The 14,150-nt window shown below is 42.3% G+C and overlaps 1 protein-coding gene across 1 annotated transcript in view; it reads right to left on the bottom strand.

Annotated features, from left to right (window-relative positions):
* Positions 1-2,916: 2,916 nt before the first annotated feature.
* Positions 2,917-14,150, bottom strand: part of tanc2a (tetratricopeptide repeat, ankyrin repeat and coiled-coil containing 2a) — a 122,242-nt gene continuing 111,008 nt past the window's right edge. The window contains 5 exon segments of the mRNA XM_046834462.1: positions 2,917-6,419; positions 8,092-8,192; positions 8,976-9,122; positions 10,312-10,403; positions 13,796-13,928. Coding sequence (XP_046690418.1) covers positions 4,625-6,419; positions 8,092-8,192; positions 8,976-9,122; positions 10,312-10,403; positions 13,796-13,928 — 2,268 coding nt within the window. The 3' untranslated portion in view covers positions 2,917-4,624.

The raw sequence follows: 14,150 nt of genomic DNA, 5'->3' as shown, positions 1-14,150 counted from the left end.
GTAAAAAAAAAGGCTCGAAAAGGTCTTCTAATTTTTATTCTTTTATCTGGAAAGGGCAGAAGGGTAGGGGTATCTTATTGGTTAAGATGGAGCTGGACTTAAAAGGTCTGATTAAAAGGTCATGAGTTCGAATCCCAGTAAACTAAGCCTCCATTGTTGGGCCCATATGCCAGGCCCTTAACCCTCAACTGCTCAGCTGTATTAAAGAGATAATTGTAAGTCGCTCTAAAAAAGGGGGCGTCTGCAAAAATGCAGGGAAAGTCAAATGTCGATGTAAGCCTCGTTAAATAAATTGTTGAAATCTCAAGCTTTTTGAGGAGATCGAGAACGTTTCTGCAGAAAATTATATATAAATAGAAATTCTCTGCAGAAACTTTCTCAGTCTCCTCTGCAAGCTCATAGAAATTCTGAAATAATTATAATTATACATCCACCTCAAGCTGTTATGAGTTTTCAGCTGTTTAAGAAAAAAAAAAACACCCTTGAGCTCGTAATTACCACTCAGAAACTCGTAATTTTCCGAAAGCTCTAATTTGAAGTTGCGTCAATACGTCTTACACAAACACGAGCCAAAAAAAAAAATCTGTGGTAAATATTAACTACGTGTTCTCCAAAAGTATGCCGTACATGGCTCTTCCCAAAACCGTTACCACAAACAGTTTTATGCTGTTTCATGAAATCTTTCCTTCATTTTGGAACCCTAGGAGACCCGAAACACTGTTCCAGCATAACAAAAAGTGCACAAAAGCCACCTCCATGAAGATCTGCTTTCCATCGGTTGGAGTGGAAGATCTCCCCCTCACTTTCATCAGTTCCTGACTTTACTAACACCCTCGTGTCTGCATGAAGCTTCCCAAAAGATTGAAGCTTCCCAGAAGAGTGAAGCCCCACCCACCCAACACACACTTACTTCACCAACATTGGTGTTATTCCCTGTGGATTGTTAATCACACTGCTGTCTCAGTGCCTTCACTCCTCCAACACATCACTCATTATTCATGTGTCACTGCTCATTATCACCTGGAGCTCTATCTTCTGTATACATAGTGAACATATGTGGTAGAAATAGATTAGAAATCTGGAATCTCTTATAATAAACATCAGGGAAGTGGTAAATGGTTAAGATGTTGGATTTCTTGCCTGAAGGTCATGAGTTCAAATCCCATCACTATAAATCTAAAAACTACCGGGTCTTGAGCAAAAACCTTAACCATCAAAAGCTCTGCCAAATGCCAGAAACATGTGTGATGGTATCAGGAAGCTTCTCAAGACGGTGGTTGATTTCTTTTCTTTATGAGAATGAACCTGTTGCTTTAACCAATCAGATTTTGAGTTGCAGATTCCGAGGCCATCTATTGATGTCGGCATTTTTACTTCCTTTGATCAGAGAGCGCGCTAGTCAGAGCTCTCAACCTGCATCTGTAGCAAACTGCACAAGCTCAAATACATTCATGCTGTTTTGTTTTTTTCATTCCGCAACAAGTGACAGAGGAGAAGAAATTGATTTGGTTGCTGGGACACTTACAAGGACATTTACCAGACGGACTTTCCAAGAAAAGCTGGAGAAAAGACAAAAGTTTGTCAAAACAGTTGCTACACCATTTACACTTTTGCGTGTTCTTTCCAGTAGAATTTGAACAAAAACACCCCGTTTTGCCTTTGTTTCAAATCCCCAGGAAAACTCTAATACACTGAAGAAACGCAGGAAACCCCGGAATGATGTGATGAGGTGAATATCGATGCTCCTGCTGGAGATAATGTATGTGGAGGTGCAGTTGTGGCTCCAGTGAAAGGAGACGTGTTGAAGTGTGTTCATTGGGTTTCTTGCTTTAGTGATGATGTTCATTCTGACTGTATGAGATCCTGTGTGTGATGCAGCTCTGATCTACTGCACTTCTACAACACTTCTACTTCAAATCTACAATCTTAATCTAAAGCAGTAATTCAGCTAGGAGTTGGTACTAGCTAGGGATGCTGAGCGTTGCTATAGTTACAAGTAGACTTGCATTATAAGTAAAAAGGTTTACAGAGTTCCTGGATGTATTCATTCATAAAATGACTTTATGATTTAACTTAATCATATTTTCAGCGATTTAAAACTGAATCATAATTGAATCATGTTTCTTCCGTTGTATAATGATCAGGTAAAAGAAAAGAAGACTCGTGCAGACGATGTCTGTTTCACCCCGTGAGAAGTTTCTTCGAGTTCTTAAATTAGTACATCATTTTCTCCTTTACATACAGTTTGATTGTACAGTTTACAATCAGGAAACAGGATTGAAAATGCATTCACTTTCTTGGCTTTTCTTCTTTCCACTCCCGCTTCAAACAAAAACCAGATACCGAGAATTCTGAAGAGTCCAGATTTCAAACAAAAATGGTTATAAAAGTGGTAAAAATAATAATAATAATAACAAGGGGGGTGAATGGGAGGAATGATTGAAGCTCAGTCCTTTCCTTACTTATACATACACACACACACATTTTATATATATATATATATATATATATATATATATATATATATATATATATATATATATATAATGTGTGCATCAGCAAAAAGCATGCATTCTAAGCACAATTTGTACAAACATTTACACGTCAACCTTAAAAAAAAAAAATTCTCTTCCACACATTGGAACTAAAAACAAAAAACCCCACCCATTTTTTTGACAGCAGTTACAAATGATTGGTTTAAAGAAAGAAAAGTTTCCAGTCCTTTTTGAACCAAAAATAAAAAAAGTGACTGATGAAAAAGTGCTGAAAAGAAAGCAGGAAAAACAGAAAAAAGATCAAGAAGATCGAAAGCACAGGATAATCACATCATCATCATAATTCAGGTCGGTCACATCAAATTAAAAAAAAATTATAATAATAATAAAAACCAGGAAATAAATACACCATACGAAAATCTTTTGGAAAGGTGTTTATAAAAAACAAACAAACAAACAAACCCAAAAAAAAAGCCTCTCCTTTACGATCACGTGATCTGTAAAGACTATGGAGAAACAATGTGAGATGATGATGGAGATGTGTGAGATGATACTCCTGAATGTTGCTCCTCGAGCCTGGAGACCACAGCACGGCATTGTAAATGATAAAAAAGTTTCCATTGAAAAAAAAAATTATAATTCACATTACCGACCTACCGGGAGCAAGAAGGCGGAGCACATTGGCACCTGAACTAAAGTATATATCATTTTATACAAACATAACTTAAATTGATAAATATTCCATATCTTCTGTTGTTATTTCAGCTATATACACACTGATTTTTTTTTTTTTTGGGGGGGGGGTCACATTTTACAGCCGTATATACATAAGAGGCTTCAGGCAAGACTTCAGAGCAAGACCACAGCTTAAAGTCATCGTTCCTTATTCAAAAGATCCCCCTAGTGGTAGGAGAGGGGAATGAAATGTGGCCTGATTACTCGGAGTAAAAGATTCCATACGTGATTTGTACTTAACGTGGTGTAAAAACGTTAAGTTGGCTAGACTACGTTCAGAATTAGGACCCTGACACAAAGCCCATGTCCAAAAAGCTGGCAAACACACTTAATAACCAGCAGGAGGCGATAGTCTGCACTCAAATGTCAAATTGAAATAAAGCCAAAATTGTGAGACGAAACCTGGCATTTCATGTACATTGCATAGCCAAAAGTATTGGGACACCCTCCACAAAGTGGACCGTCTTTGGTTGCGCTAACATTACATTTTCTATTCACTTGTACTAAAAGACTCAAAGTGCTCAAAACCAGCTCCATGAAGATCTGCATGACATGGGTTAGAGTGAAAGATCTCCTGCTATAGAGCTATAAACCTGCATCGCAGGAACCTCCTTACCTCACTTACATCAATACCTGACTTCACTAACACACATCCTTGTGGCAGAATGAATCTCACACAAATCTCCACTAAATCTAGTGGAAGAGTGGAGCTTATTATGAGGAGCTTTACTCATTTTACACATACTTTTGGCCATACAGTGTATTTTGTACCAGTGTAAAAACTCTACTGTCACGCCAGATGACATTATTAAGTCCAGAATTATGGATTTTTTTTAAGGAACATGTGAGTAGAGGAAATGTTGAGCAGGACCTCCTTTTATGTTCTTTTTTTTATGGAATTGCTCGTTTGAACAGCCAATCACAATAGCTTTCTTAGGCCATAATTTGTTGTTGCTCATTGTCGTGAGCGTAGAATGTTTGTTCAGGAAGGGGCACAAATGCTATTGTTTACTTTAATCAGTCAACTAGTCGACTATGTGGGAAAACAGTAACTAAGGACAAAGAAACGCTTGGGGTGTCAGGGGTAAGTGCTAGCTTTTGAAAAGGTCTATTCTCACCTAGCCTCTAAAGTGTACTGTTATCGATTACACTGATAAAACATCCTCTTTTTTTAAACAGACTCTGATCCTAATAATCCAGTATTGCCGCATCTCTAGATAGCATACAGCAGTTAAGGCGGTCCATTCCAATTGAGGCTCCTGAAGCATCCTGCAAGTCCGGATCCCAATGCAGATGCTTTCTACAACATCGCTTTCTGGTCCATTTATTCAGGATCTGATTACATCAAAGTGTTGGGGGGAAACTAGTCCTAGTACATATCTACAAGGTGTGCCTTAAACGTTAGACTCAACAAAGGGCCTCTTTGGTTTGATAGGGGAGGAAGGACCTTGGCGCTCCCCATGTCCCACCTGTCTATAGTCGCTGTCCTGATAGGCCTGTGAGACTGGCAGCGTTCGCGCCACCTTGACGTCCGGGTACGTGGGTCCCTGGCTCACCCGGCCTGTGGTATCTGACCGATAGTAGTCTTCCTCCACGAGGTGTCCATTGTGGGCATTGTTGGTGCGATTGTAGTAAGCAAGGTGCCCATAGGTCATGTTGCCAGGTGATGTAGCAGGGCTAGAGACGACGGTGTCTAAAGACGACACGGCCCAGGTGCGTGACGAAGATGAAGACGAAGAAGACAAAGGTTGCTGGACAAACTGCTGGGTCCGTGCTGTCTTGTCAATGATACCCATAAAGGGTGTGCTGCGTGCACGCATTGCCTCGCCTGGGTAGGTCCCTCCTAAAAGTCGCATGTCGGTGCCTTGGGGTGGAGAAGCTGGAGACATATCATCGCTGTATCCGACCTCATAAGCCATCTTCAGTGGGATCTCCATTTGTTGTGCTGAAGCCGAGGGCCGGAAGCCTGGACCTAAATTAGAGGTGGATCCTACAGCCAGACTGCTGCTAGAGGGTGAGAAGCGCAGGCCAGTGCTCTGAGAGTGGATAAGAGGCCTTGAGGCGGGCCCTGCGGCACTTAGTGGGCGCCGAAGACCGTGAGGGTGTTCAGGGGATGATAACTGAGGCTGGCGCTCGATTTCATGTGGCTGAACGGGATAATAAGCGGCCGATTGGCTGCGGCTGATCTGAGGTGCCATTTGACCATAGCGTGGGCCTGTGATGCTGGGCTTGTATGAATGTGAGGGCCTCTGAGGGAGCTCCTCTTCTATGTACACACTGCCTTGAATCTGCAACGGGCCTGAATAAGCCAATTCTCCAAGCTCATCGACATCCCCCGGAACATGCCCCCTCATTGCCTGGGACATATGCGAGTAAGCAGCGGAGTGCACTGAGCCACTGGTCTGATTTGTGCGAACGATCTGGGCTTTGGCTGGCTGTAGCCACTGAGTTTGCTGCTGCAGTGAGCGCTGGCTGCCCATTTTAGCTAGCGGCGATTTGGGCCTGCCCGCAAGTACCTCCTGTTGATAGCGGTTTGAGCTGACAGAGGCAGACTGTGGTCTGTAGAGGGCTGCATTCTCAGAGGTGTAGGCTCCACGGCGCAAGGGTGAAGGAGGCGGGCTGAAGTGGTAAGATGAGGAGGAAGATGAAGAGGAAGCTTGATGGGCTGGGGAGGTGTGAGGGGGGCTCGGACGATAGTGGGATGTCTGGTGCGTCGGAGAGAGCGAAGGAGAGGTGGACTGGTAGCCCTGACGAGTCGGAGAGGACATGGAAGGAGGACTGGGGCGTAGTTCATATGCATGGCCCATGGAAGCACTTTCGGAAAGGTAGGGCAAATGGCTTGGGGAAGGTGGCATGCTCTGGATGACAGGCAAACCCGAGGGACTAGAATGACGCTCAGCGGTTACGGCTAGTGGAAGACCATCCAAGTCCTGCTCCAGGTAATCCTCGTCTTCTTCAAACAGGTCCTGCACTGGCTCCATGTCAGACAGACGGGGCTCCAGTGAAGGAGGGTGCGGCACCATTAGCGGGGCTTGCTCATGGGGAGGGGATGGAGGTGGATCCAGCTGCTGTTGCTGAGCGACTTGGCGACACTCCTCTTCCACACGCTGCAGCAGTCGCTGGATCTCGCGGTTATTCGGACACAGGCGGATGGCTTCACTCAGGTCCTCCAGGGCTGCGTGGAATTGCCTAATCAGAAAGAGACAGATGTCTTATGTGTGCTGTGGAGGTAAAACACCAGCTTATTGACATTTGTGTATAGAAAAGAGAAAGTTTAGAGCTCTCTGCAGCCCTAGACTTTCTGTTTGAAACTAATCAGGCCTTTTACATTGTAAAATCTCCATGAAACATCTCTAGAGCCATGATATGATGTTTGTTGAGAAGTTCCTTCTGTCCTGAACTGCACTTGTAAAGTATGTCATACAACAAAGAGTTTAACAAGCGGTTTTATTCATTTATATTTATGGCATTTGGCAGATACCCTTATCCGGAGCGACTTACAACTGAGCTAGTTAAGGGCCTTGCTCAAGAACTCAGCATTGGCAGATTGGGGTGCTGATCCAAAGTCCAGTGTCAATAACGGTGCAATAACACCAATTTAAACAATGCAGTATTACCTATGTGCAAAATGTTTAAAAGTGTAACTACTTTATTGGTGATCTCTTTCCTTTTTCTTTTCTATTTATGCATTGTGATGTATATACTTGTATCATTTCTCTACTTTATACATTTGCACATTTCTTATCTTTGCTGCATAGAACATAGAAATTTAGCCACTGTGTGACGAATAAAGGTATATGTTATCTTATCTGATCTTATCTCATTTTATCTAGTCAGTGGTGGATAAGCTCTCACTACTAGATCTTCTATAATTGCTCAACTGGTACCACCTTCTCTCAGGGTAAGAGGTAAGTATACCTCAAGGCTCTTCTCTGTTCTGGCACAGAAGTGATGGAATGAACTTCCCCTAGATGTCTGAACAGTGGAGTCACTGGATATCGTCAAGCAATGGGTGAAGACCCACCTCTTCCTGAAAACTAGTACTTTTTAAGGTTTGCTTTGTCTTAAAAAATAAATCCTCTCAACAGAGCTGTAGGCTGATTTATCTTAAGTTTGTAAACTAGCATACCAGTGTAGATCTATTCTAAGATTGAGACACTTTTTTATTTTACATCGCTCTGGACATGGGCGTCTGCTAAATGCCATAAATGTAAAGCGTACTGATTTATCCACAGCTTTCAACAATGTCTCAGATGAAAAGATTATTTTATCTGAGGTCTTCCATCGGCGGTTCTGAAACTGATGAAGAGCCATAAGAAACATCAGATTTTTAAGTCCAGGCCACTTTGGAAAAATGGTGAAACCTATTAGTTTTGTCCTGAAGATTATTTCTGGGCCAGAAATCAAAATCAAACTCAAAACTAAATCAAGAAATTAAGAAATGAACGAGGGGCTCCACTGCAGTGCAGTGTTTTAAATCAGCAGCTCTTTTTTGTCATTTGTTTATTACAGCTTTCGAAACATTTACAAATGTTACAAACTGCTGCTGGACACAATAAACCAGAGCTCACCATCCAACAACTATAATATGGCAGGTTGCGTGTGTGTGTGTGTGTGTGTGTGTGTGTGTGTGTGTGTGTGTGTGTGTTTTACTCATAAAAATAATCTAAAAATGTAGAAATAAAGATGTGATGTGACAGATGGTACATCTGCAGAATAAAAACAAGGTTGAAATGTATGAGAATGAGCCTCCATATCCTGAGAGTACTGTACCACTACCAAGATTTCACCTCATTACCAAATCTAAATTTAAGTAGGAGGTTTAGGCCCCAGCGCCCTTTCTGTTTGTTGCTACGGTTACCTGCTGCTGCGTTTGGCGCGGGCTCGTGCGTAAAAGGCCTCATAGGATTTGGGTTTCAACTCTAGAGCTCTGGAGGCAAACTCCTCCGCCATGCCAAAGTCCTGCAAGCAACAACAGGGCCAACAGTCATACACAGAGCCATACAGGTGGAGGCATGTAGGGCAAGTCACATGCATACATACATACATACATACATACATACATGGTTTGATATGGACACACTCATTCTATACATACATATGATGGACACACTCATTGGGAATGCATACATACACACAATTGCATCGAGTTAACCCTCAAAAAATGCTACTGTCCTTACAAACACTGATGTAAGAAACTTGACACACACACACACACACACACACACACACACACACACACACATATAAACTCAATGAAGCAAAATGTTCATCCCCACCAGGGGGCGCTTTTAACACAATGACATTTAGAGGTGCCAGGACTTGGACAATACCAACAAGTCTGTTGACGTGATCTGTCTAAATGTATCTAAGCTAGTGCTGAAAATCATCAACTTGACAGACCAAAAACCGAAAAAAAGGTGGTTGGGATGAATAGTGATGATGTTGGTCAGATGTTGCCTTCAACATATCTAGAAAAGACTACAGAAATCCAGCAGCCTCATCCCACTAAAAATGAAAAAAGAAAAAAAATGCTTGGGTAGGATTCCAGATAAGTGAATGTAAATGAGCACAAACATTCCGGTGGCAATGTGTGTGTGATACAAAAACTCCCATTATATCCATTAACAGAACTAACTTAGATTTACTTTACACTGAACAGTGCATGTGCACTGCACAAATGACTAATGTTGTGTTCAATTCTCAGGACGCATCATTACAGGAACCAAACCGCTAGCTACTAACGTTCATTTTGCGCCGACAGCGGGACAGGTTGAGCAGCAGGGAGACTTTTAGCTCACGGAAACTCTTCAGGTCCTCTGTGAAACCTTCACGAGGGAACTTCTTCAGGGCGTACTGATAGCGCTGGGCTGCTTCTTTCACCTTCCCCTTCTGTTAGACCACAAAATACAGCTGTTAAGATGCAAAGAATGGAAGATAAAAAAGAAGATAGGAAGGTGGGCATGTAGGTAAAACACATGATTGGAAAAAACTTCAAAGGTAGGCAGTTGTGTAGGAAAACTTCCATCTTCGAAAAAAAAGATGGAAGTAATAATGGTGTAGAAATAACTAAAGGAAGGTAGGAAATTATTAAAAAGAAAAAAGAAGGGGAAAGATAAAGTAAGGTACATAGAAAGGTTCATAGTGGTAGGAGCACAAGGAGAAGGGAGTTCTGAAGAGTTCTGAAGGAGGGTAAGGAGCAATGAGAGATGGGAGGTCGATTGGTAATGAAAAGAGAGATGGCTGTGGGTAGGAAGGAACTGGAATAGGTGGGCAAGTGGGTTAGTCAGAAAAGTAGAGTGGGGAGGGTAGGAAGGAAGGGGGTTAGAAGAAAGATGAAGGATATAAAGAAAGGATGTAAGAAATCAAGCCAGGTACTACTAGAACATAATTTGGAAGGTACAGGTAGGGAAGAGGTAGAAGGATTGAAGGAAGGAATTGTGTAGGTGTGTAGGGAGGAAATACGAAGGGTATAGAGTAATGCTGATTGAAGAAAAAGGGGAAAAGCTGAAAGACGTAAGGAATCAAGCCAGGTAAGAACGTTTGGAAGGTACAGGTTGAGGAAAGATGAAAGGAGAGAAGGTAGGAACTGTGTAGATGGGTAGGGAGAAAAGAAGGTGGTATACAGAAAGGAGGTTGAGGAAAGATGAAGGATATGCAGAAAGAGTTAAGGAATCATGCCAGGTGAGAACATAGGTTTGAAAGTACAGTTAGAGGAAAGGTGGAAGGAGTGAAGGTAGGAATCATGTAGATGGGTAGGGAGGAAGGAAGAGGGGTATACAGGAATGCTGATGGAAGGAAATTGGGGAAAGATGAAGAATATGCAAAAAGTATGAAAGGAATCATGCCAGATAGTGTAAGAACATAGTTTGGAAGGTACAGGCTAAGAAAAGATGGAAAGAGTGAAAGTAGGAACTGTGTAGATGGTATGGAGGTAGGAAGGGGGATATACAGGAAGGAAGTAAAAGAAAGATAGGGAAACAAACTTTGTTTCATGCTGATATTTTTAGGACGACACAACTATGATATCTGATGATCCAAACCCTTTAATTATTATGTAACATTTTGAAGAAAGAATGACCTTGTAGAATCCATCTCCTTCCTCAATCAGCTTGCTCAGGAGGACAATCATGATGTCTGGCTTGGAGGTGGCCATGGCCCACGTTGCTGGACCTGTGTTACACAGTAAGAAGGGGAAGAGGGGGAAGTCAGGCAGCATGCGAACATGCTTGATTGAAACAAGCAGTGCATTTAAGGTTCCCATTAAAGGTTACATGTTTATTTTGTCTTTGGCAAATAAGAGATTCAAATCATATCAGTCAGTGGCGCTCAGTCTGGGTTCTGATGTACCATGCACTCTATCCTAACGCTCACACTAGCGATGTAGTATCTGCTACAGTTGTAGTTTGTGGATGTGACATATCCAGGTAAATAGGTGTTAAATAAATGCTAATTAGTGTGGAATTGGTTGTCTGAATTGCATGCTAAATGCATTGGCAGATTAGCAAAGCAGGCTAACTATACTAACTATGTCAATTCATCAACAATCTCTGTTAATACATTCCAAGGTTTGCTACACAGGTGCTGCACACTCCATAGAAATGGTCTGTGGGACGTTGCTTGTTGTTGTGAATGTAGGTTAGAGCTTAGTTTCCTCTTTCCACCAACACACCTAACGCTAGTTATAAATGGCTCAGCATATAGCTGAAATGTTTCGTCAGCTGCAGAGGGAAAGGGGAACACTTCAAAACTCAGACTGAACTCCACTGATTACAGAAACTCCATAAAGCAATACACAAACGGTATACACACAATTCAGTAGTCCAGCGACAAAAGAATGACAATGACAATGACCTAACCATGTGTCCAGTGGCCAAGGTGTCACAGTCTAGGAGTTAAACAAATAGAGGGGGCTTTTATATACACCGACTAGCAATAACTTTCTGACATTATAACATTCTGAGTGGTAAAGTGAAGAACACTGATGATCTTCATCATGGCACCTGCATCATGTAAGCAGGAAAAATGGGCGAGCGTAAGGATTTGAGCGAGTTTGACATTATTGTGACATCTAGACGACTGGGTCAGAGCATCTCCAAAACTACAGCTCTTGTGGGATGTTCCTGGTCCGCAGTGGTCAGTATCTATCAAAAGTGTTCCAAGGAAGAAACAGTGGTGAACCAGCAACAGGGTCGTGGGATGCACGTGGGGGAGCGAAGGCTGGTCCGTGTGGTCCGATCCAACAGACGAGCTCCTGTAGCTCAAACTGCTGAAGAAGTTCATGCTGTTAATGCTGTTAAGAGGTCAGGAAAAGGGGGACCAACACAATATTAGGCAGGGGGTCATACTGTTATGCTTGGTTAGTGTAGATTAATATACAAATCTTGACCTGCCTCCATCTTGTTTGACCCTTCTGACCCCAGTCCGATTGAGGCTAACAAGCATGATATATTATGCTAAACGAGTGGGCAGCCACATTGGGGAAATAGCCCTGACTCCAACTAAAAAAGGGACTCATCACCAACAATGTGGAACTGCTTACAGCTTCTGCACACCTCTACAGCACTGCAGGTGATGTTAGCACAGGTAACCTCTGAGAATCTAGCTTGTATTTGTCACAGGAAAATGGCCGACATTCGGTACCTTTTGTACCTCAGCAAAAAAACGGACATTCGCTGAATTAGCTGTATGGCATGCGAATGTTTCCCTTATAACCTGCATCATGGACTGTTTTTGTGAGAACACAAACTGTATTTTACACACCGGTACTGAGAAGGTCTCTGTTTTATCCAGACAAATCAGGCAGGCCGAGCAGAAAGCACTGCAAGCCATGCGACAAATGAGTTATGTAGTCTAATAGCGTGTGACATTTCATGATGGGTTAATTTTGTTAGAGAAACAATCCATTAGCATCAATCATGCATTACCAGACATGCACTCATGCATATGTACCTACAGGCTATGACCAATCCCAACATTCATCTTAGTTGCCTGGCCTTCATAACTCTACTTAGTAACCTTTGCTGTCTGCAATTAGCCCAGTTTAGCACATTTGCACCAGCATGTCCTAAAATACTTTGATATGATCAAAATATATGCTTGGAGAAAAATATTAGCCAAATGTGAGCTGTCTAGTCCCAATTGCTAAGATTAATTTTTTCATTGCCACTCGGAAGCCCTGTTAATATGATGCCACTTAGTTAAATTCAGGGTTAGGGAGACTTTCTGTGTAGGAATTCAAAGTTGAAAGAGGTCAAATGCGAAATAAGGCTAAGATTTTATGCTACATATCAACCAGTTCAAGCTGAGAGAATGCAGCATACATAAAAATTTGGAGCCTGCTGTAGTAGAAAAAAGAATTGAAGCAATGCGACCATTACTGCCACAAAAGTTGATTTATTTTCTATTACAGCAAGTCTTTAAGTGTCAACTTTCTGAGCTTCTGTCATAGAAATTTGATCTCCTGACCAACCAGAATTCTGAACCTTTCTAACTTGGAACCTTTCCAGATTCCAAAAAACTTGCTAAGTAGAAACTTCTCTCAATGATTTTAGCTTCCATTAAGCAGAAACTTGACCTACTTAGCAACCATATCTTCCTGTGGTGGGATCGGTCCATTATCTTAGCAGGCATCACAAGAGCATATCATAGCATTGTTGCTTTCCCAAACAAGGGACTGATTTGTGCTTTGGATGATGAGCTTTTATGAAGACACCACATACAAGTTAACCATCAAAGAAGGGTAGTGAAGTGGAATGGGTCAGACATATATATATATATATATATATATATATATATATATATATATATATATATATATATATATATATATATATATATATATATATATAAATTATGGCTGGAAATGACTGATAAGGGCACACACACACACACACACACACACACACACACACACACACACACAGAGGTCTGGGAGCGCTTTACCTCTGGCCCTGCTGGGGAGGGTCTGACATCCTGCTTAGAGATAGAGGGAGGTGAGGGGGAGATCACGCAAGGGTCAGGGAGATAGGGGGAGCAAGGTGAACAAATCACCACAGGGTTAGAGGTCCATGTCAGCCCAGAGAGAGGGATAGGTCAGATTAAAGAAGAGAGATAGATAGAACCAAGTAAAAGGTGTGAAAAGGCGTGAAATGCAGCAGCAGCAGCAGCAACAGCATTAGTGGCCTCTCTCAGTACACACTGATAGAATGCTACCATGTCAGTAAACACCGGGGTTTGGTGTAGTGCAACATCTATATCATGGTTGTTCTCAAACTGATCAACTTTATTTGAAGGCCAATGTCAAGCTGTTGCTGAGTTTATGACTCTTCCTGTAGCGATTCAAATTTGCAAATTACCTTGAGAACTAATTAGAGTCGCATTTCTAAACATTTGTGCCGAGATAGACATAAAAAAATAAAAAGCAGAATGAAAGGAAGAACAGAACATCACAATTTAGTAGGGGTCCTAGGCAGCTGGGGCACCTCTGGTGAAAGGGAGGTGCCAGCTCAGTCAGTTCCAATCTCCTGTTTTTTTCCCCCCACAAAGCCCCCCCTCTCTCTTACCAATCTTGGCACCCTTCTTCAGCAGGGCCACCACCACTGAAGTGTTCCTGCAGCCCACGGCTCGGTCCAGAGGCCTCATCCCACTGTAGTCCACATGCTCGATCATGGCTCCGTGGTCCACCAGGAACTGTACCTGTGAAACCACACATAGCATTTCAGTCACATTAGTCACACAGGGTGGTAGTAGCTCAGTGGTTAATGCTCTGGGTTACTGAGCAGAAGGTCGGGGCTTAAAGCCCCACTATCGCCAAGTTGTCACCCTTGGGCCCTTGTCCCACTGTGCTTCAGGGGCACAGTATCATGGTTGTATCACACTGACCGCAGCTTCCTAACATCACTGGGATATGCGAAAAAA

This window comes from Silurus meridionalis, chromosome 22, assembly GCF_014805685.1.
Source record: "Silurus meridionalis isolate SWU-2019-XX chromosome 22, ASM1480568v1, whole genome shotgun sequence".
NCBI lineage: Eukaryota > Metazoa > Chordata > Actinopteri > Siluriformes > Siluridae > Silurus > Silurus meridionalis.
The sequence above is the reverse complement of the archived record's forward strand: the minus strand, read 5'-3'. Positions and strand labels throughout refer to the sequence as shown.